The 22,613-nt window shown below is 38.3% G+C and overlaps 1 protein-coding gene across 1 annotated transcript in view; it reads right to left on the minus strand.

Annotated features, from left to right (window-relative positions):
- The window catches only part of CHPT1 (choline phosphotransferase 1), a 168,834-nt gene that overhangs the window by 102,020 nt on the left and 44,201 nt on the right, over window positions 1–22,613 (minus strand). Inside the window, exon 2 of the mRNA XM_053716984.1 lies at window positions 14,928–15,075. Coding sequence (XP_053572959.1) covers window positions 14,928–15,075 — 148 coding nt within the window. The remainder of the gene's footprint in view (window positions 1–14,927; window positions 15,076–22,613) is intronic.

Consider the following 22,613-nt stretch of genomic DNA (forward strand, 5'->3'; position numbering starts at 1 on the left):
CCCAACTTAAATGACCTGCAATGAGGCAGTAATAAAGGAATTGGCTAACTTGAAGAGACTCAGACAATGCGTCGAACCAATCTGCTGCACTTGTCACAGTGGCAATACACACTGTAGGTTGCCATTGGAGACCGCGATGAACATACATCTTTTTCAAAAAAGCCTCCAGCTTTTTGTCCATTAGATCATTAAAAGAGCAGCTATCCTCTATAGGAATAGTAGTTCTCTTAGCAAGAGTAGAAATCGCCCCTTCCACTTTGGGCATCGTCTGCCACAACTCCTTAATGGAGTCAGCCACCGGGAACATCTTTTTAAACACTGGCGACGGAGTAAAAGGGATACCAGGTCTCTCCCATTCCCTTTACAATAATCTCCGTAGCACGGTCTGGCACAGGAAACACCTTCACAGAGGAAGAGACCTCAACGTTTCTATTAAGTTTACTAGATTTCTTAGGGTGGACAACGATAGGGTTATCGTAGTCGTCCAGAGTAGCCAAAACCTCCTTTAACAAAGCACGGAGGTGTTCAAGTTTAAATCTGAAGGATAAAACTTCAGCATCAGATGAAGGATTTACACTGTCTCAGAGGCTACCGACGTATCTTCCTCTTCAGACCTATGAGAAGGAGAAACTTGGTTAGTCAGAACTGGATCAGAAACCTTACTAAGCGAATCTCTAAATTTCATCTTGCGTCTTCCCTGTAACATGGGAATGGCAGCTAATGCCTCAGATACTGCAGAAGATACCTGGGCAGCAATCTCTCCTCGCAAATAACCTTTTCCAAGAGACAGAAGAACCACAGGGCACTGCTTTTGACGCTGTTACGGCTTGGGACGTTTGACAAGGAAGCTGTGGCATTGCCAGAACAGCATCAACCTGAGAGAAAGGTGGCTCAGAATTAAAAATCTTATCTTTATACATTAATGTCCTCTCAATACATGAAGAACAAAAAGGCAAAGGGGGTTACACTTGGCTATCTAAACAAAGCTTGCATGCAACGGAAGGCAGAGACTCTTGGTCCATTTTTGAAAAGAATAAAAAAAATATATATATTTTTTTTAAAATAATGTCTCTTTAAGATCGTATAGATGACAACAATGTCCCCAATCGGGATATTCAAAAGCAAGTTACTCTTAGGTTAAGTGCCAAAAATGATATAACCATCAGTGAGATAATTATGAGTGTGACAACCAGAAAAAACAATTTATGTAAGAACTTACCTGATAAATTAATTTCTTTCATAATGACAAGAGTCCATGAGCTAGTGCGGTATGGGACATACATTCCTACCAGGAGGGGCAAAGTTTCGCAAACCTCAAAGTGCCTATAAATACACCTCCCACCACATTCACACCTTAGTTTAACGTATAGCCAAGTAGTGAGGTGTAAAAAAAAGGAGTAAAAAAAAAGCATACAAAAAAAAGGAAGGAGGAACTGGAAATAATATTGTGTATATATATATATATATATCCACCACAAACAGGGTGGGCCTCATGGACTCTTGCCATTATGAAAGAAATTAATTTATCAGGTAAGTTCTTGCATAAAATTATGTTTTCTTTCATGTAAATGGAAAGAGTCCATGAGCTAGTGACGTATGGGATAAAATACCCAAGATGTGGAAGTTCACAGAAGAGTAACTAGAGAGGGAGGGATAAAATAAAAACAGCTATTTCCGCTGAGAAATTAAATCCAAACAAAAAATAAGTTTTTCTTATAAATTTCAAGAAAAAAAAAAAATATATAAACAGAAGAATCAAACTAAGACCGCTACCTGAAGAACTTTTCTACCAAAGACTGCCTCAGAAGAAGCAAATACATTGAAATGGTAAAATTTAGTAAATGTATGCAAAGAAGACCAAGTTGTTGCTTTGCAAATCTGATCAACTGAAGCTTCATTCTTAAAAGCCCAAGAAGTGGCAACTGATCTAGTAGAATGAGCCGTAATTCTGAGGTGGAGACTGCCCTGCCACCAATTAAGCCTTGTGAATCAAAAGCTTTAACCAAGATGCCAAAGAAATGGCAGAGGCTTTCTGACCTTTCCTAGAACCATAAAATACAACAAATAGACTAGAAGTCTTCCTGAACTCTTTAGTAGCCTCAACATAGTATTTCAAAGATCTTACTACATTCAAAGAGTGTAACGATTTCTCAAGAGAATTCTTAGGATTCGGACACAAGGAAGGAACAAAAATTACCCTACTAATGTTGTTAGAATTCACAACCTTAGGAAGAAATTTAAACAAAGTCCGCAAATCCTAGAATTTTACAGTTTCTTCAGGACTGTTTGGATAAAGGTTTGTCTGCAAGTACTTTTAAGGGACAACTCTCTGCTCTGTTTTATTTCATAGAAAGATTGCTAAACTTCCTGATATTCACTGTTTTGTTCAGGCTTTGGTCCGTATCAAGCCTGTTATTAAATCCATATCTCCTCCTTGGAGTCTTAATTTGGGTTTTAAAGGTTTTGCAGGCTCCTCCTTTTGAGCCTATGCATTCTTTGGATATTAAAATACTTTCTTGGAAAGTATTGTTCCTTTTGGCTCTCATCTGCTAGAAGAGTTTCTGAATTGTCTGTCTGCTTTCTCTTGTGAGAGTCTCCTTTTCCATCAGGATAAAGCTGTATTCTAAAAGAATGCCAAGAGAATTTATGAGAACACCATGAAATATAAGTTTTCCAAACCCGATAATAAATCTTCCTTGAAACAGACTTACGAGCCTGCAACATAGTATTAATCACGGAGTCAGAGAAACCGCTATGACTAAGTGTTCAATTCCCATACCTTCAAATTTAGTGATTTGAGATCCTGATGGCAAAACAGCCATTGAGACAGAAGGTCTGGCCTTAAAGGAAGTGGCCAAGGTTGACAACTGGATATCCGGACAAGATCTGCATACCAAAACCTGTGAGGCCATGATGGTGCTATCAGAAACACATGCGATTGTTCCATTATGATCTTGGAGATCACCCTTGGAAGAAGAACTCGAGGCGGAAAAATATTAGCAAGTTGGTAAGACCAAGGAACTGCCAACACATCCACCATCTCCGCCTGAGGATCCCTGGACCTGGAAAGGTACCTGGGAAGTTTCTTGTTTAGATGGGAAGCCATCAGATCTATTTCTGGAAGACCCCACATCTGTACAATCTGAAAAAAAACACATCTGGATGGAGAGACCACACCCCCAGATGTAAAGTCTGACGGCTGAGATAATCCGCTTCCCAACTGTCTACACCTGGGATATGAATCGCAAAAATTAGACAAGAGTTGGATTCAGTCCAAGAAAGTATCCGTGATACTCCTTTCATTGCTAAAGGACTGTGAGTTCCTCCCTGATGATTGACATATGCCAAAGTTGTGATATTGTCTGTCTGAAAGCGAATGAAAAGTTCTCTCTTTAATAGAGACCAAGCCTGAAGAGCCCTGATAATAGCACGGAGTTCTAAGATATTGATTGGTAACCCCTTGTGCTGTCAGAGACCCCCAGACAGCTCCCCAACCTGAAAGACTTGCATCTGTTGAGACTACAGTCCAGGAAGGACGAACAAAAAAGAGACTCCTTGAACAATACGATGGTCTAACCACCAAGTCAGAGAGAGTAGAATGCTGGGATTTAAGAATATCAATTGTGATATCCGAGTATAATCCCTGCACCATTGATTCAGCATGCAAAGCTGCAGAGGTCTCATATGAAAACGAGCAAAGGGGATTGCGTCCGATGCTGCAGTCATGAGACCTAAAACTTCCATGCACATAGTCACTGAAGGGAATGATCGAGACTGAAGGTTTCGACAGGCTGAAACCAATTTCATTCATCTCTTGTCTATTAAAGACAGAGTCATGGACACTGAATCTATCTGAAAACCTGAAAAGGTAACCGTTGTCTGAGGAATCAAGAAACTCTTTGGTAAATTGATCCTCCAACCATGTCTTTTAAGAAACAACACTAGTTTATTTGTGTGAGATTCTGCTAAATGAAAAGATTGAGCCAGTACCAAGACATCACCCAAATAAGGAAACACTGCAATACCCTGCTCTCCGATTACAGATAGAAGGGCACCAAGAACCTTCAAAGAGATTCTTGGAGCTGTCACTAGGCCAAATGGAAGAGCGACAAATTGGTAATGTTTGTCTAGAAAAGAGAATCTCAGAAACAGATAGTGGTCTGGATGAATCTGAATGTGAAGATAAGCGTCCTGTAAGTCTTTTGTGGACATGTAATGACCTTGCTGAACAAAAAGCAGAATAGTCCTTATAGTCACCATCTTGAAAGTTGGGACTCTTACAAAAAGATTCAAAAACTTCAGATCCAGAACTGGTCTGAATGAGTTTTCTTTCTTTGGGACAATGAATAGATTTGAATAAAAACCCAGACCCTGTTTCTGAAGCAGAACTGGTATAATCACCCCTGAAAGCTCCAGATCTGAAACACACTTCAGAAAAGCCTGAGCTTTCACAGGATTTGTTGGAACGTGAGAGAGGAAGAATCTTCTCACAGAAGGTTTTATTCTGAAACCTATTCAATACCCTTGAGAGACAATGCTCTGAATCCACTGATTCTGAACAGAATCTGAAATTATTTCAAAACATTTGGGCAATCTGCCCCCCACCAGTTGAACTGGATTAAGGGCCGCACCTTCATGCAGTCTTGGGGGCTGGCTTTGGTTTCTTATAAGTCTTGGAATTATTCCAATTTGAAGATGGCTTCCAATTGGAACCAGAGTTCTTAGGGGAAGAAATGGTTTTCTGCTCTCTATTCTGACGAAAGGAACGAAAACGATTAGAAGCTTTAGATTTATCCTTAGTCTTTTTAGCTTGGGGCAAAAAAACTCCCTTCCCCCCAGTGATAGTGGAAATAATAGAATCCAACTGAGAACCAAATAAATTATTACCCTGGAAAGATAGAGATAGTAATCTAGATTTAGATACCATGTCAGCATTCCATGATTTAAGCCATAAAGCTCTTATAGCTAAAATGGACATAGATTTAACATCAATCTGGAGGATATCAAAAATAGCATCACATATAAAATGATTAGCATGTTGAAGCAAACTAACAATGCTAGACAAATCAGGATCTGCTTCCAGTTGTGCTAAGGTATCCAACCAATAAGTTGAAGCAGCCGCAACATCAGCCATAGAGATGGCAGGCCTGAGAATATAACCAGAATGTAAATAAGCTTTCCTCAGATAAGATACAATCTTTCTATCTAAAGGATCCTTAAAAGAAGTACTATCTTCCATAGGAATAGTAGTACATCTAGCATGAGTAGAAATAGCCCCATCAACCTTAGGGACTTTTTCACAAAACTCCAAATTAGCCACTGGTAAAGGATAGAACATCTTAAACCTAGAAGAAGGATTAAAAGAAGCACCAGTTTTAGACCATTCCTTGGCAATCACATCAGAAACCGCATCTGGAACAGGAAAAACCTCAAGAGTAATCACAGGAGGTTTAAAAAACAGAATTTAAACGTTTACTGGTTTTGTTATCAAGAGGACCAGACTCCTCAATACCCAAAGTAACCAATATTTCTTTCAACAGACCGAATATATTCAATCTTAAAAAGATAAGATTTATCAATTTCAATGTCTGAAATAGGATCTTCTGAACCAGAGAGATCCTCTTCAGAGGAGGATATCTCAGTATGTTGTCGGTCATTACAAATGACATAAGTTTTAAAAATACCTTTTTACATTGATTAGAAGGTGGAATAGCAGACATAGCCTTCTGTATTGCATCAGCAATATAATTTTTCATATCAACAGGGATATCATGTACATTGGATGTTGAGGGAACAACAGACGCTGTACTAGTACCAATAGAAACATTATCCGCATGCAAAAGCTTATCATGACAACTGTTACATAATATAGCCGGAGATATAATCTCAGCTTGCTCACAACAGATACACTTTGTTTTGGTAGAACTGTGTTCAGGCAGCATGGTTCCTACAGTAGCTTCTGAGAGAGAGGATCAGACAGCCATCTTGCAAAATGTAAAAGAAAAAATAACATTTAAAACAAAATATCCAATTTCCTCATATAGGAATGGGAAAAAAAAATGCATATGCTAAATAGGCAGAAAAGAAAACAGCATAGCCCTCTAGAATATATAGAGATCAAGGAGCATAAAAGGAAGTGGGGTAATATAACTAAAAAATATTTGGTGGCAAGTATGACGCAAAGGGAAGTGAATATTTTGTGGCGCCAACCAACATCCGGAAATAACGCAACTTGCATCATAATGAGCGTGACTTTGCGCCAAACAACCTAACGTCAATAAAGACGCAGGATATGATGAAACCCTATAGACGCAAATTTTTCACAAAAAAATTTTCAGGGCCAAAAATGACGCAATAAATAACAGCATTCTGCGCCCTTGCGAGTCTAGATTTGCCCATGAAATTAAGGAAAAACAAGTCAAAATGGAAAAAACAAACAAAAAAAACCTCTAAACCCCGCCCCCAGGTAAGAAAATATTTTTAAAAAAATAAACTTCCTAAAACATGATTCCCATACTGAAACTGTTATGTCTATGTCTTTTCCATTTGCATTCTGACTCATGGTAAATATAAAGTATATACATATATTTAAAACGTTATATTAATACATAAAGCGCCAAACATAGCCGAGAGTGTCTTAAACAATGATACATACTTACCGAAAGACACCCATCCACATATAGCAGATAGCCAAACCAGTACTGAAAACTATCAGCAGAGGTAATGGTATGTAAAAGTATATCGTCGATCTTAAAAGGGAGGAAGGAGATGAATCCCTATGACCGATAAACAGAGAACCCTTGAAAAGATTTCCCATGAGTGAAACCATAAAAATCAACAGGCGATACTCTCTTCTCATCCCTCTGACAATCACTGTACTCTGAGAGGAATTGGGCTTCCAAATGCTTAGAAGCTCTTATCATAGAAGAAAGCAAGCACAAACTTACTTCACAACCTCTAGTGGAAACTGAGGCCTAGATTTAGAGTTTGGCGTTAGCCGTGAAAACCAGCGTTAGAGGCTCCTAACGCTGGTTTTAGGCTACCGCCGGTATTTGGAGTCACTCAAAATAGGGTCTAACGCTCACTTTTCAGCCGCGACTTTTCCATACCGCAGATCCCCTTACGTCAATTGCGTATCCTATGTTTTCAATGGGATTTCTCTAACTCCGGTATTTAGAGTCGTTTCTGAAGTGAGCGTTAGAACTCTAACGACAAAACTCCAGCCGCAGGAAAAAAGTCAGTAGTTAAGAGCTTTCTGGGCTAACGCCGGTTTATAAAGCTCTTAACTACTGTACTCTAAAGTACACTAACACCCATAAACTACCTATGTACCCCTAAACCGAGGCCCCCCCACATCGCCGCCACTCAAATAATTTTTTTTAACTCCTAATCTGCCGACCGCCACCTACGTTATCCTTATGTACCCCTAATCTGCTGCCCCAAACACCGCCGACCCCTATATTATATTTATTAACCCCTAATCTGCCCCCCACAACGTCGCCTCCACCTGCCTACACTTATTAACCCCTAATCTGCCGAGCGGACCTGAGCGCTACTATAATAAAGTTATTAACCCCTAATCCGCCTCACTAACCCTATAATAAATAGTATTAACCCCTAATCTGCCCTCCCTAACATCGCCGACACCTAACTTCAATTATTAACCCCTAATCTGCCGACCGGAGCTCACCGCTATTCTAATAAATGGATTAACCCCTAAAGCTAAGTCTAACCCTAACACTAACACCCCCCTAAGTTAAATATAATTTAAATCTAACAAAATTAATTAACTCTTATTAAATAAATTATTCCTATTTAAAGCTAAATACTTACCTGTAAAATAAATCCTAATATAGCTACAATATAAATTATAATTATATTGTAGCTATTTTAGGATTAATATTTATTTTACAGGTAACTTTGTATTTATTTTAACCAGGTACAATAGCTATTAAATAGTTAAGAACTATTTAATAGCTAAAATAGTTAAAATAATTACAAATTTACCTGTAAAAGAAATCCTAACCTAAGTTACAATTAAACCTAACACTATACTATCAATAAATTAATTAAATAAAATACCTACAATTACCTACAATAAACCTAACACTACACTATCAATAAATTAATTAAATAAACTAACTACAATTAACCTAACACTACACTATCAATAAATTAATTAAATACAATTCCTACCAATAAATACAAATAAATAAACTTGCTAAAGTACAAAAAATAAAAAAGAACTAAGTTACAAAAAATAAAAAAATATCTACAAACATAAAGAAAAATATTACAACAATTTTAAACTAATTACACCTACTCTAAGCCCCCTAATAAAACAACAAAGCCCCCCAAAATAAAAAATGCCCTACCCTATTCTAAATTACTAAAGTTAAAAGCTCTTTTACCTTACCAGCCCTGAACAGGGCCCTTTGCGGGGCATGCCCCAAGAAGTTCAGCTCTTTTGCCTGTAAAAAAAAAACATACAATACCCCCCCCCCCCAACATTACAACCCACCACCCACATACCCCTAATCTAACCCAAACCCCCCTTAAATAAACCTAACACTAATCCCCTGAAGATCATCCTACCTTGTCTTCACCTCACCAGGTATCACCGATCCGTCCTGGCTCCAAAATCTTCATCCAACCCAAGCGGGGGTTGGCGATCCATCATCTGGTGCCTGAAGAGGTGCAGAAGAGGCTCCAAAGTCTTCATCCTATCCGGGAAGAAAAGGCGATCCGGACCGGCAACCATCTTGATCCAAGCGGCATCTTCTATCTTCATCCGATGACGACCGGCTCCATCCTGAAGACCTCCACCGCGGACCCATCTTCTTCCGGCGACGTCCAACTGCAGAATGACGGTTCCTTTAAGGGACGTCATCCAAGATGGCGTCCCTCGAAAAGGATTCTATCAGCCAATCGGAATTAAGGTAGGAATATTCTGATTGGCTGATGGAATCAGCCAATCAGAATCAAGTTCAATCCGATTGGCTGATCCAATCAGATTGAGCTCGCATTCTATTGGCTGATCGGCACAGCCAATAGAATGCGAGCTCAATCTGATTGGCTGATCGGATCAGCCAATCGGATTGAACTTGATTCTGATTGGCCGATTCCATCAGCCAATCAGAATATTCCTACCTTAATTCCGATTGGCTGATAGAATCCTATCAGCCAATCGGAATTCGAGGGACGCCATCTTGGGTGACGTCATTTAAAGGAACCGTCATTCGTCGTTCAGTCGTCGGCCAGGATGGATGTTCCGCGGTGGAGGTCTTCAGGATGCTGCCGCTTCGCTCCGGATGGATGCCGCTTGGATGAAGACTTCAATCGGATGGAAGACCTCTTCTGGCCCGCTTGGATGAAGACTTCAGCCGGATCATGGACCTCTTCAGCCCCCCGCTTGGGCTTGGATCAGGACATCGGAGGAGCTCTTCTGGACCGATCGGTGAACCTGGTATGGTGAAGACAAGGTAGGATGATCTTCAGGGGCTTAGTGTTAGGTTTATTTAAGGGGGGTTTGGGTTAGATTAGGGGTATGTGGGTGGTGGGTTGTAATGTTGGGGGGGGTATTGTATGTTTTTTTTTACAGGCAAAAGAGCTGAATTTCTTGGGGCATGCCCCGCAAAGGGCCCTGTTCAGGGCTGGTAAGGTAAAAGAGCTTTGAACTTTAGTAATTTAAAATAGGGTAGGGCATTTTTTTATTTTGGGGGGCTTTGTTATTTTATTAGGGGGCTTAGAGTAGGTGTAATTAGTTTAAAATTGTTGTAATATTTTTCTTATGTTTGTAAATATTTTTTTATTTTTTGTAACTTAGTTCTTTTTTATTTTTTGTACTTTAGCTAGTTTATTTAATTGTATTTATTTGTAGCAATTGTATTTAATTAATTTATTGATAGTGTAGTGTTAGGTTAATTGTAGGTAGTTTATTTAATTAATGTATTGATAGTCTAGTGTTAGGTTTATTTGTAACTTAGGTTAGGATTTCTTTTACAGGTAAATTTGTAATTATTTTAACTATTTTAGCTATTAAATAGTTCTTAACTATTTAATAGCTATTGTACCTGGTTAAAATAAATACAAAGTTACCTGTAAAATAAATATTAATCCTAAAATAGCTACAATATAATTATAATTTATATTGTAGCTATATTAGGATTTATTTTACAGGTAAGTATTTAGCTTTAAATAGGAATAATTTATATAATAAGAGTTAATTAATTTCATTAGATTTAAATTATATTTAACTTAGGGGGGTGTTAGTGTTAGGGTTAGACTTAGCTTTAGGGGTTAATCCATTTATTAGAATAGCGGCGAGATTCGGTCGGCAGATTAGGGGTTAATAATTGAAGTTAGGTGTCGGCGATGTTAGGGAGGGCAGATTAGGGGTTAATACTATTTATGATAGGGTTAGTGAGGCGGGTTAGGGGTTAATAACTTTATTATAGTAGCGCTCAGGTCCGGTCGGCAGATTAGGGGTTAATAAGTGTAGGCAGGTGGAGGCGACGTTGTGGGGGGCAGATTAGGGGTTAATAAATATAATATAGGGGTCGGCGGTGTTAGGGGCAGCAGATTAGGGGTACATAGGGATAATGTAAGTAGCGGCGGTTTACGGAGCGGCAGATTAGGGGTTAATAATAATATGCAGGGGTCAGCGATAGCGGGGGCGGCAGATTAGGGGTTAATAAGTGTAAGGTTAGGGGTGTTTAGACTCGGGGTACATGTTAGAGTGTTAAGTGCAGACGTAGGAAGGGTTACCGCATAGCAAACAATGGGGCTGCGTTAGGAGCTGAACGCTGCTTTTTTGCAGGTGTTTGTTTTTTTTTTCAGCTCAAACAGCCCCATTGTTTCCTATGGGGGAATCGTGCACGAGCACGTTTTTGAGGCTGGCCGCGTCCGTAAGCAACTCTGGTATCGAGAGTTGAAGCTGCGTTAAAAATGCTCTACGCTCCTTTTTTGGAGCCTAACGCAGCCTTTATGTGGACTCTCGATACCAGAGTTATTTTTATGGTGCGGCCAGAAAAAAGCCGGCGTTAGTTTTTCGGGTCGTTACCGACAAAACTCCAAATCTAGGCCAAAGTTTGTAAAACTAAGGTGTGAATGTGGTGTGAGATGTATTTATAGGCATTTTGAGGTTTGGGAAAATTTGCCCCTCCTGATAGGAATGTATATCCCATACGTCACTAGCTCATGGACTCTTGCCTTTTACATGAAAGAAATATAAGCACCTCTACACCTCAGCTGAATAGCTGAGGTGCCTACCTGCCCCCTGCACTACGGAACGAATTGAGCAAAGCGACTTAGCTCCAGTAACGGATCCGGACTCCTATCGACTCTCCGATCAGAGGAAGTCACGTGACCGGCTGTACACTGTGCCACAAAGTGAAAGCGCGCATTTCTCTTCGCAAAAGCTGCCTCAGAAATGATCTGCATCAATTCTAGAGTCGGAGGCAGTCCCCGAAGCCGTAATGGCGATTAAATGCAAAGCTGGAAAGAAGTCTGTTCCAGCAGCACCAGACAAAAAAATAAAAGTTCTTGAAAAAGAATGTTGCATAAAACATATATGTTTCTTTATGTCTGCATTACACATCCTTAATAAAAAACAAAAACACTGAGCCACCAGTTCTCTGGCACAGTTATAGTGCCTGCTAACTGCCATAAAGGGTCCTAACCATGTACAGGACGAAGTCCCACCTTAGAGCAGCTCAATCTGCTTCAGTGCCTTTATAATTATTATTATAATAATAATAGGATCCAAAAAAATGGCACTTACCTGCATGTCTAGCTGTATGGCAGGAGGACAACTCACCCGGCATGAGAGGAAGCCACTCCTCACAGGGGCCTGTGGAAAGAAGAAAGGACAGAGTAAGCCTATTCTGGCTTTCTGTACTGGGGCAGCAAAGTGCTAAGAAACGCAGTGAGGCCCACCCCACAAGTTCCTAACTGCTTTAAAGCCACCACTGCCCTACTGAAGAGACTAGCGTGGAGTACAGCTAGACCCACTCTTGAGAGGAAAGATCAGAGCAACCCTACTCTGGCTTTTAAAATAATAAAATCTTGATTGAAGAGAATTAAAAATAGACACCCAAAACTTCACCACCTCCTTGCACCGCAGGCAAAGAGAATGACTGGGGTTTGTGGGAAGGGGAGTGATACTTAAAGGGACAGTCAACACCAGAATTTTTGTTGTTTAAAGAGATAGATAATCCCTTTATTACCCATTGCCCAGTTTTGCACAACCAACACAGTTATATTAATATACTTTTTACCTCTGTGATTAACTTGTATCTAAGCATCTTCTGACAGCCCCCTGATCACATGACATTTTATTTATTATCTATCGATTTTCATTTTAGCCAATTAGTGCAGTGTCTGCCACAAGCATGATCACAATGTTATCTATATGGCTCACATGAACTAGCTCTCCCCTGTTGTGAAAAACAAATAAAAAAAGCATGTGATAAGAGGCGGCCTTCAAGGGCTTAGAAATTATGAGGCTTCCTAGGTTTAGCTTTCAACTAATACCAAAAGAACAAAGCAAAATTGGTGATAAAAGTAAATTGGAAATTTGTTTAAAATAACATGCCCTATTTGAAAAAGGAAAGTTTTTTTGGGACTTGACTGTCCCTTTAACAGCTTAGCTGTGGTGCTCTTTGCCTCCTCCTCCTGGCCAGAAGTGATATTCCCAACAGTAATTCATGATCATGTGGACTCATCATATCTTAGGAAAGAAATTGCATGCTCTGAATCATGAAAGAAAACATTTGGGTTTCCGAAATATATATATATATATATATATATATATATATATATATATATATATATATATATATATATATATATATATATATATATATATATATATATATATATATATATATATATCTATATATATATATATATATATATATATCTATATATCAGACAAGCATTCTTTGCTAAACAAAAGGACAGAGGAAGGACCAGTTAACATACTCCAGGAGGTGGATGAAAGCCACTGTTTACAGTCCTAACTAAAGGACAAGTATGCTGGATGTTTTCTCTCCCCCCACAGATGCGGCAACTTACCTCATTAGATTGAGATAATTTCGAGTAAGGAGAATACCTTGACATCTTTCTATTTTGGACGTATAACAAATTTTATATTTATTATATCCCATAAGGGGATTTTGGATTGTATGAACTTTTTTTAATCGTGATTTAGTATAGAATTCCTAGCGTTGTTGTCCCCTTTGTTTGTATGTTTTTGCTATAGATGTAATCAGAAGTGTTCACTTTTGTTTCACCTGTAGTTTCTTTAACAGCTGCTGTTTTTTTCTTTTCTTACTAGCGCATATATGCAGTGGACGGTGCTCGTCTTAAGATTCAGTCCACTCAGTGTTCGGTTCTTGTGACATTCTACTTGATATATATATACACACACACACACACACACATACATACATAGTTACATGTATGTATACGTTTGTGGAATTGATAGAATCAATGGCACTACCTAAAGGAATATATTAGTAAACCGCTATATTCAGGGGAAACAGATGAATGTATGCAAGAAGTGTTTAGTGCAACTTTATTCACAAGCAAAACCTAAAACATACCATCTTTATTAGAATATTTTAAGATCGGGATTATATTAAAAACAATATTCTGGAACTAGAAGACCATAATATTGGTTATAGCTTATAACCAATGAATGTTAATTGCTATTGCTGGGATAATAGTCACAGATATAATACTAACAAGAAAACAACTTGTTATAGATAGTGAATCCAGCATACAGCAATAGTAATGATTGGCCTTAAAACTAGCCTATAGCACATGTATGATATACCACTCTTGAAAATCTGCTAGGTGCAACAATAGCCTTATCAATATAGTAGGCTTGAATAATCCCAGTATCTACACAGAGACCTAATTGATTGGTATGACAGCGCAGCTTGTACGTTGTAATTATACACATGTGTAAACGTATGCAGTTGCTTTATACATGGCAGACAAGTGTTTGCAACAATGACCAACAGTAATATATGACCTCAGCCTTAGAACAAGCCTATAGATGGGACTGTAAACTAAATAATAAAAAAAGATGCCAATTACAATAATAGTCTTACAAATGCGACAGCTTGATATAGTAATCCTATTACTGAGCTAAAATATGGCTGTGTTGCTACAGCTGATACGTTACAATGTAACGGATTAATATGCGTGTATTGTTGCTATATCTTGCAAGGTAGTGTTTAACAAAAATAACCAGCAACACTGTATACGTTTTGTTCAGCTACACAAGTAATAAAGTTGAGCAGTTTGCTGTACTGAACATGGTCGATAGTCTCAGTTACTTAAAGTGAATGTCAATTTAAAGCTTTTAGCTAAAGTGAAATGATAGCAGTTAAAAAACTAATTTGTTTAATTCATGAAATCAATAGTATATACTTATCTTCAGAGCAATTTCACTATAAACTCTACACGGATAATAGCTGAAGCTCCAGTCGCCATTTTCAGCATTTGGTTGACAGATGAGTCATCTGTCAATCAAATGCTGAAAATGTCGACCGGAGTGCACGTACTAAACCTTTTGAAAAAGCCAAACATGTCAAGGGCGGGAGGAAGAGGATAGGGGCTCTCATATTTGGTTTTTTAAAATTGTTATCTGGCCAAGACCTCTGGACAATACTATTGATACGCCATGCCAATTATCTGACTGCCTTTTGCTAAGGCTAGCCTAAATTAGTACATTCAGTACTCCGTGCACTTTGTTTAGCTATAGCAGCTCACAGAAGAGCAAAATTATAAAATTATGCGTTTTTTTGTTTGTTGTTTTTTTGTTTTTTAAAAGAAAGGGGGATCTACTTAAATACCAATAATGCAATAACCTTAAAAAACAAACAAAACAAAAAATACACCTAAGCATACAGTACCTATGGAAACAGCATCACAGCCGTGGTCAAACAGCTCCCCAAGTGGGGAACTGGTATTTGTTCTTCGAGCTTGTTTTCCATCAATTGCATCCAATGACTGATAGGTGAAAAGGCCAAGCGCACAGAGAAGGAATGGCCAAAATGGAGCCTGAAAAGAAAAAACACACTTTGTATGGAAGGTATCTTCATATAATTGCATCTATGTAGCAGCCAGGACTCCAACAGCCACCTTCATTTAAGCCTCATTTCCTGCCACTCTCCTTTGGCCACTTTCTAGTGCTCTCTACTTTTTTCTTCACCCCCACCACATCTGCCTTATCTGGGCCCAGCTCTCATATCCATGGAGCACTAAGGCTCAGCAATCTCCTTCCACACAGTAGTCCATCACCAATATGGACCATATGCATTTGAAAAAACCATCAGCTGTGTATCTGGAGGTAGAAGGTTGTTAACTCACACCTCTGTATATTACTAGAAGCCAAGGAGTTGATCACAATGTCTTTTCTCTGTCAGTAAAAGTATTAAAGTGCTTTTTCTGGCTGCTAAGGGGTTATCATAAGTTTTGGTTTACTGATTGCAAGGTTATTCTGTTTTACTCAATTCAGAAATAAAAAGGGACTTTATGGCTCCAATTTAAACAAAATATAAAAATAAATAAAATTACCAAAAAACACATGAATTTCTGGTTGTTAAAAAGGGACACCATACTCCAAACAAATTTCTGTTATCTAAAGAACATCTAAACATATCTTTCATTGGTTAGTAACTTCTTTTAAAGGACCCATAAATACAGTAGATTTGCATAATAAATGCATGATAAAAAGACCATGCTATCGCACTTAGGGTCCGATTTATCAGCTCCGTATGGAGCTTGATGCCCCTTGATAAGGCTCGCCGGAAACAAATTATGAAGCAGCGGTCTCTGAGGCATCCAGAGGCAGAACTTTTTTTTCACTTTCTGCAATGTGATTTTTTTTAGTAAATTTTTTTCTGCAGGTCATTTTTACATAAAATTCAATTTTAAATTAGGCAGTAAAGCATCAGTTCAATGTGTTGGTTAACTGGAGAATAAAGCAATTTTTAAAATTTTATAATATAGTGCAGTAGTTGAAAATTGCATTGCAGATTAGCTGCAGACAAAAAAATATACTCTAAATAAACTTGTTTCCTTTTCTCTTGGTCGAGCATAGAAATGTAGTAATAAAAAAAGGTGCATTGCTGATACGAATGTCTTACAGACTGGAGAAGGCTAAGGGGCAGGTTTGAAAAAAATCTGAGAGACAGTCAACAATCAATGGACTGCTCACTTCAAACAGCACTATGCTCTGGATGCAATTACACAGTGCAGCCAGATTACAGCTCTGTTTTGCAGCGCTACTCTACATTAGACTGTTCTCTTCAAAGTTAAAGTGCATACAGTTCCTGCATGTGTTTGAAAAGAAAAAGGAGAAAACTAATGGCACTACTTATAGGTTCAAAGGAAGCTCTAAATCACTCTATATCAGATGATCAGTAATATTTACTAGATCACTGTATATTGGGTATTAGAGTAAGTGGTGCTGTGTACTATTTGTAAACTTAGACAGATTGGTAGTGTCTGCAAAAAGATCATTGCATGTTCTGCCTTGGGGCTGAGGCCGTGGACAGAAATCAACCTGATAGAATAGGATCGGGTTGATTTACACCCCCTGCTAGCGGCCAATTGGCCGCAAATCTGCAGGGGGGGTGGCAATGCACCAGCAGTTCACAAGAACTGCTGGTACAATGATAAATGCAGACAGCGTATTCTGTCTGCATTTAATCAATGTAACGTATCATATCCGCTCACACTATAATAAATATACCCCTCAGTCTGAACTTCAAATGAGTGGTAGATATTTTTTCTGACAAATTTCAAAGTTATGTCTATTTCCACTCCCCCAGTATCATGTGACAGCCATCAGCCAATCACAAATGCATATATTCTGTGAGTTCTTGCACATGCTCAGTAGGAACTGGTGACAAAGTATAAATATTAAAAAAATGCACATTTTGTTAATGGAAGTAAACCTATAAAGCAATGAGCATTCGCAATGGTACATTAGATTTCATTTTCACTTATCTTTGACTTCATATTTTTTCCAGATTTAAAATTCCCATTTTAATTTTTTGACTTCATATTTTTTCCATGCATAAAAAAATGCCTAATGTTGCAATTTCATATGGAATTTTTTTTTTTTGGGGTGGGGGGAAATAATCCCCCCATTTATTCATTTCTGGATTCAGGCAGAGCATATAATTATAAACAACTTTACAATTTAAGTCTATTATCTAATTTACATTATTCTCTTGGTATCATTTGTTGAAAAGCATACTTAGGTAGGCTCAGGAGCAATAATGCACTATTGGGAGCTAGCTGCTGATTGGTGGTTGCACATACATATATGTCTGTTGTATTGGCTTACCCAATGTGTTCAACAAGCTCCCAGGAATGCATTGCTATTCCTTCAAAAGGACACCAAGAAAATAAAGTAAATTTAATAGAAATAAATCTGAATCATGAAAGAAAAAACTTAAAGGGACAGAATACCCATATGCTAAACCACTTGAAAGTGATGAAATGTAACCGTAAAAAGACAACAAGAAAATATCAGCCTATTATCTCAAATATAAGAAAAAGAAAAGAAGATATTTTACCTCAATTTCTTCAGCTCACGGTCAGCTGCATATTGGATTTGGTTTACTGTGGTCTCATGAGAGCACTCAAATCTCATGAGAGTTCACAGTAAACTTTCTTAAACTGAGGAGGGAAATAACATGACTGTGCTTGCACATGCCAGATGCATGGTCCCTTGCAAGTCCTAGGACTAGCATCCTGATTGGCTGCTTAAAGGGACACTGAACCCACATTTTTTTTCTTTTGTGATTCAGATAGAGCATGCAATTTTAAGCAACTTTCTAATTTACTCCTATTATCAAATTTTCTTCGTTCTCTTGCTATCTTTATTTGAAAAAGGCATCTAAGCTTTTTTTTTTTTTTCTGGTTCAGAACTCAGGACAGCACTTTTTTATTGGTGGATTAATTTATCCACTAATCAGCAAGAAGAACCCAGGTTGTTCACCAAAAATGGGCCGGCATCTAAACTTACACATTCTTGCATTTCAAATAAAGATACCAAGAGAATGAAGAAAATGTTATAATAGGAATAAAATTAGACAGTTGCTTAAAAAGGTCATGCTCTATCTGAATCACGAAAGAAAACAATTGGGTTCAGTGTCCCTTTAAGGTCCCTTTGCAGGAATATGGCTATGGAGGAAATGTTGAGGTAAAATATCTTCCTTTTTTACATAGAGATGTCCAGGTGATATTTTCTAATCATTGTTTTACAGATATGCTGCATCACTTTCAAGGGCTTCAACATTTGCTTCTCTATCTACAGATAGATATATTTGTGCCCATTTATCCAAAAGGGCATGTGTGTTAGTCTAGGCACGAATGTCTGATGGGAATGTCTGGATTGCAAATGGCATTCCAATTCATCCCAAAGGTGTTCAGTGGGATTGTGGTCAGGGCTCTGTGCAGGCCACTCAAATTACTCCACAACAGTATCAAACCATGTCTTCATGGACCTTCACTTTGTACACTTTCATGCTGGAACAAAAGCGCCTTACCCAAACTGTTGGCAGAAAGTTGAAAGTACCCAATTATCTAAAATTGTCTTTGTAACCTGTATCATTAGGACGGCCCTTCACTGAAACTAAGAGGCCTAGCCCAAACCCTGAAAAACCACGCCACAGCCCAGTGGTGCACTTGGCATTGCGCCTATTGATGCAAGATTTTTCTATAGCTGCTCACCCATGGAAAATAATTTTATAAAGCTCCCAACGCACAGTTCTTGTGTTGATGTTGTTTCTACAGGCACTTTGTAGTAAGCAATGCAACAGACGATAGGCGATTTAAATGCAATACGCACTTCACTTGGCTGAGTTTGCATGATCTACCTCTATGTGGCTGTGCTGTAGTTGCTTCCACTTCATGGTAATAGCACGTACAGTTGGCTAAGGAGGATCTGGTAAGGCAGAAATTTCATGGACTCATAGCAAAGGTGGCATCTTATGACAGTGCCATATTTAAAAGGGACAGGAAAGTCAAAATGTAATGATTCAGATAGGGAATGCAATTTTAGATCAACTTTCCATTGTACTTTTATACAATTTACTTGTTCTCTTGGTACCCTGAAAAGTTTACCTAGGTAGTCTCAGGAGAAGCATTATATTTCTGGGAGCTAGCTGCTAATTGGTGGCTGTACTCTTATGTCTCTTGTCCCTGGCTTACCCAATGTGTTCATCTAGCTCCTAGTAGATTACTAAATGTTACTTCAACAAAGGACACCAAGAGAATGAAGCAGATTTGATATTAGAAGTAAAATGGAAAGTTGTTTCAAATCGTATGCTCTCTCTGAATCATGAATATATATATTATTTTTTATTTAAGAGGGACATGACAACCACATGTTTTTATTTTTAAAGGCTTCAGTATGACCAATAGTACTGCTAATCTTTGCATTTGGATATTTCATGGCTATGGGCTGGGTTTTATGCACCCATTAGCAATAAGTTTGGCTGAAACACCTGAGCTCAATTAGTAGGGCTGCTCACATAGACTAAAAGTCAAATGTCAAGAATTTGTTATTTTTTGGCAGTGTGTCTAAATTTTAAATCTATGCCTGTTAGATAAAATTCTTATTTACTTTTAGTTACTTCCATCCTTAAAACCTACGTCTCATACAGAATTGCTTGCCTAGGATACCCCCCACAATTACTGAACCTTCACCGAGAGACCTTACAGCATCCCTAATAGAGAAAATTATATTTTCTAATCTTTTAAACAACAACCTTTGAAATGCAAATATTGATTTTCTTCTTGAATGTTGCAGTTATTATACCAGATAACCCCCCCATAAAAAACACACCACACTGCACACAAGGCAGGGTAACTAGCTTTAGAGCATAAAAGTAAATGAAGTAGTCACACTGATTTTTTTTTTTTTTTTTTACTCAGAGGCAAGGAACATTTTTTATTTTTAAAATGTTATTGATCAAAGCAAAAATAAATAGTGCACAACACACTTGAAATAAAATATAAAAACCAGGAGTCTCTCTTTCCTAATAAAAAAACCTCAAAAAAAAAAAAAAAACAACAACCACCTCTGGCATCACTATCCTCTGTTGGCGGGAGAACGCGCCCTAGGATAACGGCCTATTTCAACCTGAGGTAGAAGGAATATGAGGGCGCTAAGAGCTAAAGTTCCCACCACACTTAGTCAAATAATAAATAAATACAACAATATTCAAGTTAATAACTTTACTTCACAATATTAAAATACAATTTATTATAACAATAATGATAAAGATTCTGATAGAAGGGACGTCTCCCTTAATAGTTAAAAAATGGAGGAACTGGATTACCACCTTAAAAACACGTGAAAAAATTGCTTGAAAAATTGCTTAAAAAATGTTAGCTAAGCGTTGTGTTTTGATTCAGCAAATGTTGGTTACAATGTTAATATCAGTCTTAGAGTTTAATCTGTCACAATTTTTGTAACAAAGTTTCTTATGTTGGCTGATCAAAAAGTGTTAAAGTTCATCAGATAGTTTCAGCATAAAAAAAGTTGTAATTCTGTTGTTAATATGACCCCCTTAGAAGTGGTTAAACGATCATGTTAAACACCTTAATGTCAGGTCTTATTCGTACTCACACTCTCTTATCCAAAATGACTTTGTGAGCCTAAAGATCGTTACCAATGTTGGAGGTTTACACAGGTAAGCAATATCTTCCAATGTTTTTGCACTCTTGCTTGTATCGGCTGAACCCGGTCAGCGTAATTGGAGGCTGCTTGTTTACTCCAAACTCCTTGTGCGCCAGATAATTCAAAATTCAAAGGGGAGAAATGATGTCCACAGACCCCGTGGCCGGACTTTTAGCCGACGGACACTTGGCCGACGGACATTTGGCCGAAACACAAGTGGCTGTCAGATAACAGTCCGGCCACGAGATAGATAGATTTGATAGATAGATAGATCAATAGATACATTTGATAGATACGATAGATAGATAGATTTGATAGATAAATAGATAGATTTGATAGATAGATAATTTCCCAGACAGAGAATTACAAAAACGTGCGGCCTGGGACCCATGATAAGGTTCCCAGAGGCAGTTGCAGCGCCCGAGGCTCTGATTAGAACAGAGCACTCTGGAACGTATCTGCCCTCGGCCGAAATCGGAACATTCTTTAGATTTCTGTCTGTCAGCCAAATGTCCGTCGGCCAAATGTCCGTCGGCCAAATGTCCTTCTGCCAAATGTCCTTCTGCCAAATGTCCTTCTGCATTTTGTCAGAGCACCCACAGACCCGCACTTAGAGTGGAACACGCGCGGGCTAGAATGTTAAAACTAGGTACCTAGATTTTAAAAAGTAGAATAAAGTCCTTAGCAGGAAACAACACAAAGTCAATCAGTTTGGAGTAAACAAGCAGTCTCCTATTACGCTGACCGGGTTCAGCCGATACAAGCAAGAGTGCAAAAACATTGGAAGATATCGCTTACCTGTGTAAACCTCCAACATTGTGAGCCTAAAGATCGTTACCAAAGTCATTTTGGATAAGAAAGTGTGAGTACGAATAAGACCTGACATTAAGGTGTTTAACATGACCGTTTAACCACTTCTAAGGGGGTCATATTAACAACAGAATTACAACTTTTTTTATGCTGAAACTATCTGATGAACTGTAACACTTTTTAATCAGCCAACATAAGAAACTTTGTTACAAAAATTGTGACAGATTAAACTCTAAGACTGATATTAACATTGTAACCAACATTTGCTGAATCAAAACACAACGCTTAGCTAACATTTTTTAAGCAATTTTTCATGCAATTTTTTCACGTGTTTTTAAGGTGGTAATCCAGTTCCTCCATTTTTTAACTATTAAGGGAGACGTCCCTTCTATCAGAATCTTTATCATTATTGTTATAATAAATTGTATTTTAATATTGTGAAGTAAAGTTATTAACTTGAACATTGTTGTATTTATTTATTATTTGACTAAGTTTGGTGGGAACTTAGCTCTTAGCGCCCTCATATTCCTTCTACCTTGTTCTAATTGTGACAGTCCTGGGGTGACTGTTTTAGAGTGGCCTAGTTTTCCTTCAGTTATTAGCGCTATACTTCTGTATTCACCTCAACCTATTTCAACCTGAGGCCTGACCATGAAGTGTGCAAGAGCTGGAATAGGCTTACATTGCTAGAGCCATAAGTTGTAACCCAGCATTGCCACGGGCAGCCATTCTTACAGGGCAATACCCGTTGTTGGTATGGCAACGCTCCCTAGGGTATCGGCATGCTTTACCTGGAGATTTGACTGAGAAATCGGCCTGAGCCGGTAGAGACTTTTTTACTAGAGTTGCGATTTTACACTGCAGCAGATAAGATCTTACGCCATAAACTAAGCTGAGGACATACTATGACTTCCCTTCATTGTAGCACGACACCGGCTGTGCAGAGGTACCTGTAATTAGGACTACTGACCCAGCGAAGTCAAGGGGAAACGGGCGCAGAGCAGCATAACTGAAGGGGAAAGCCTAAACTATTTCCTCTCCACAGCTCCTGGTAAACGCAAAACCAGAGAGGTTTTTGTGGCCCAGC

The sequence above is a fragment of the Bombina bombina genome, chromosome 6, assembly GCF_027579735.1.
Source record: "Bombina bombina isolate aBomBom1 chromosome 6, aBomBom1.pri, whole genome shotgun sequence".
In the NCBI taxonomy this organism is placed as follows: Eukaryota; Metazoa; Chordata; class Amphibia; order Anura; family Bombinatoridae; genus Bombina; species Bombina bombina.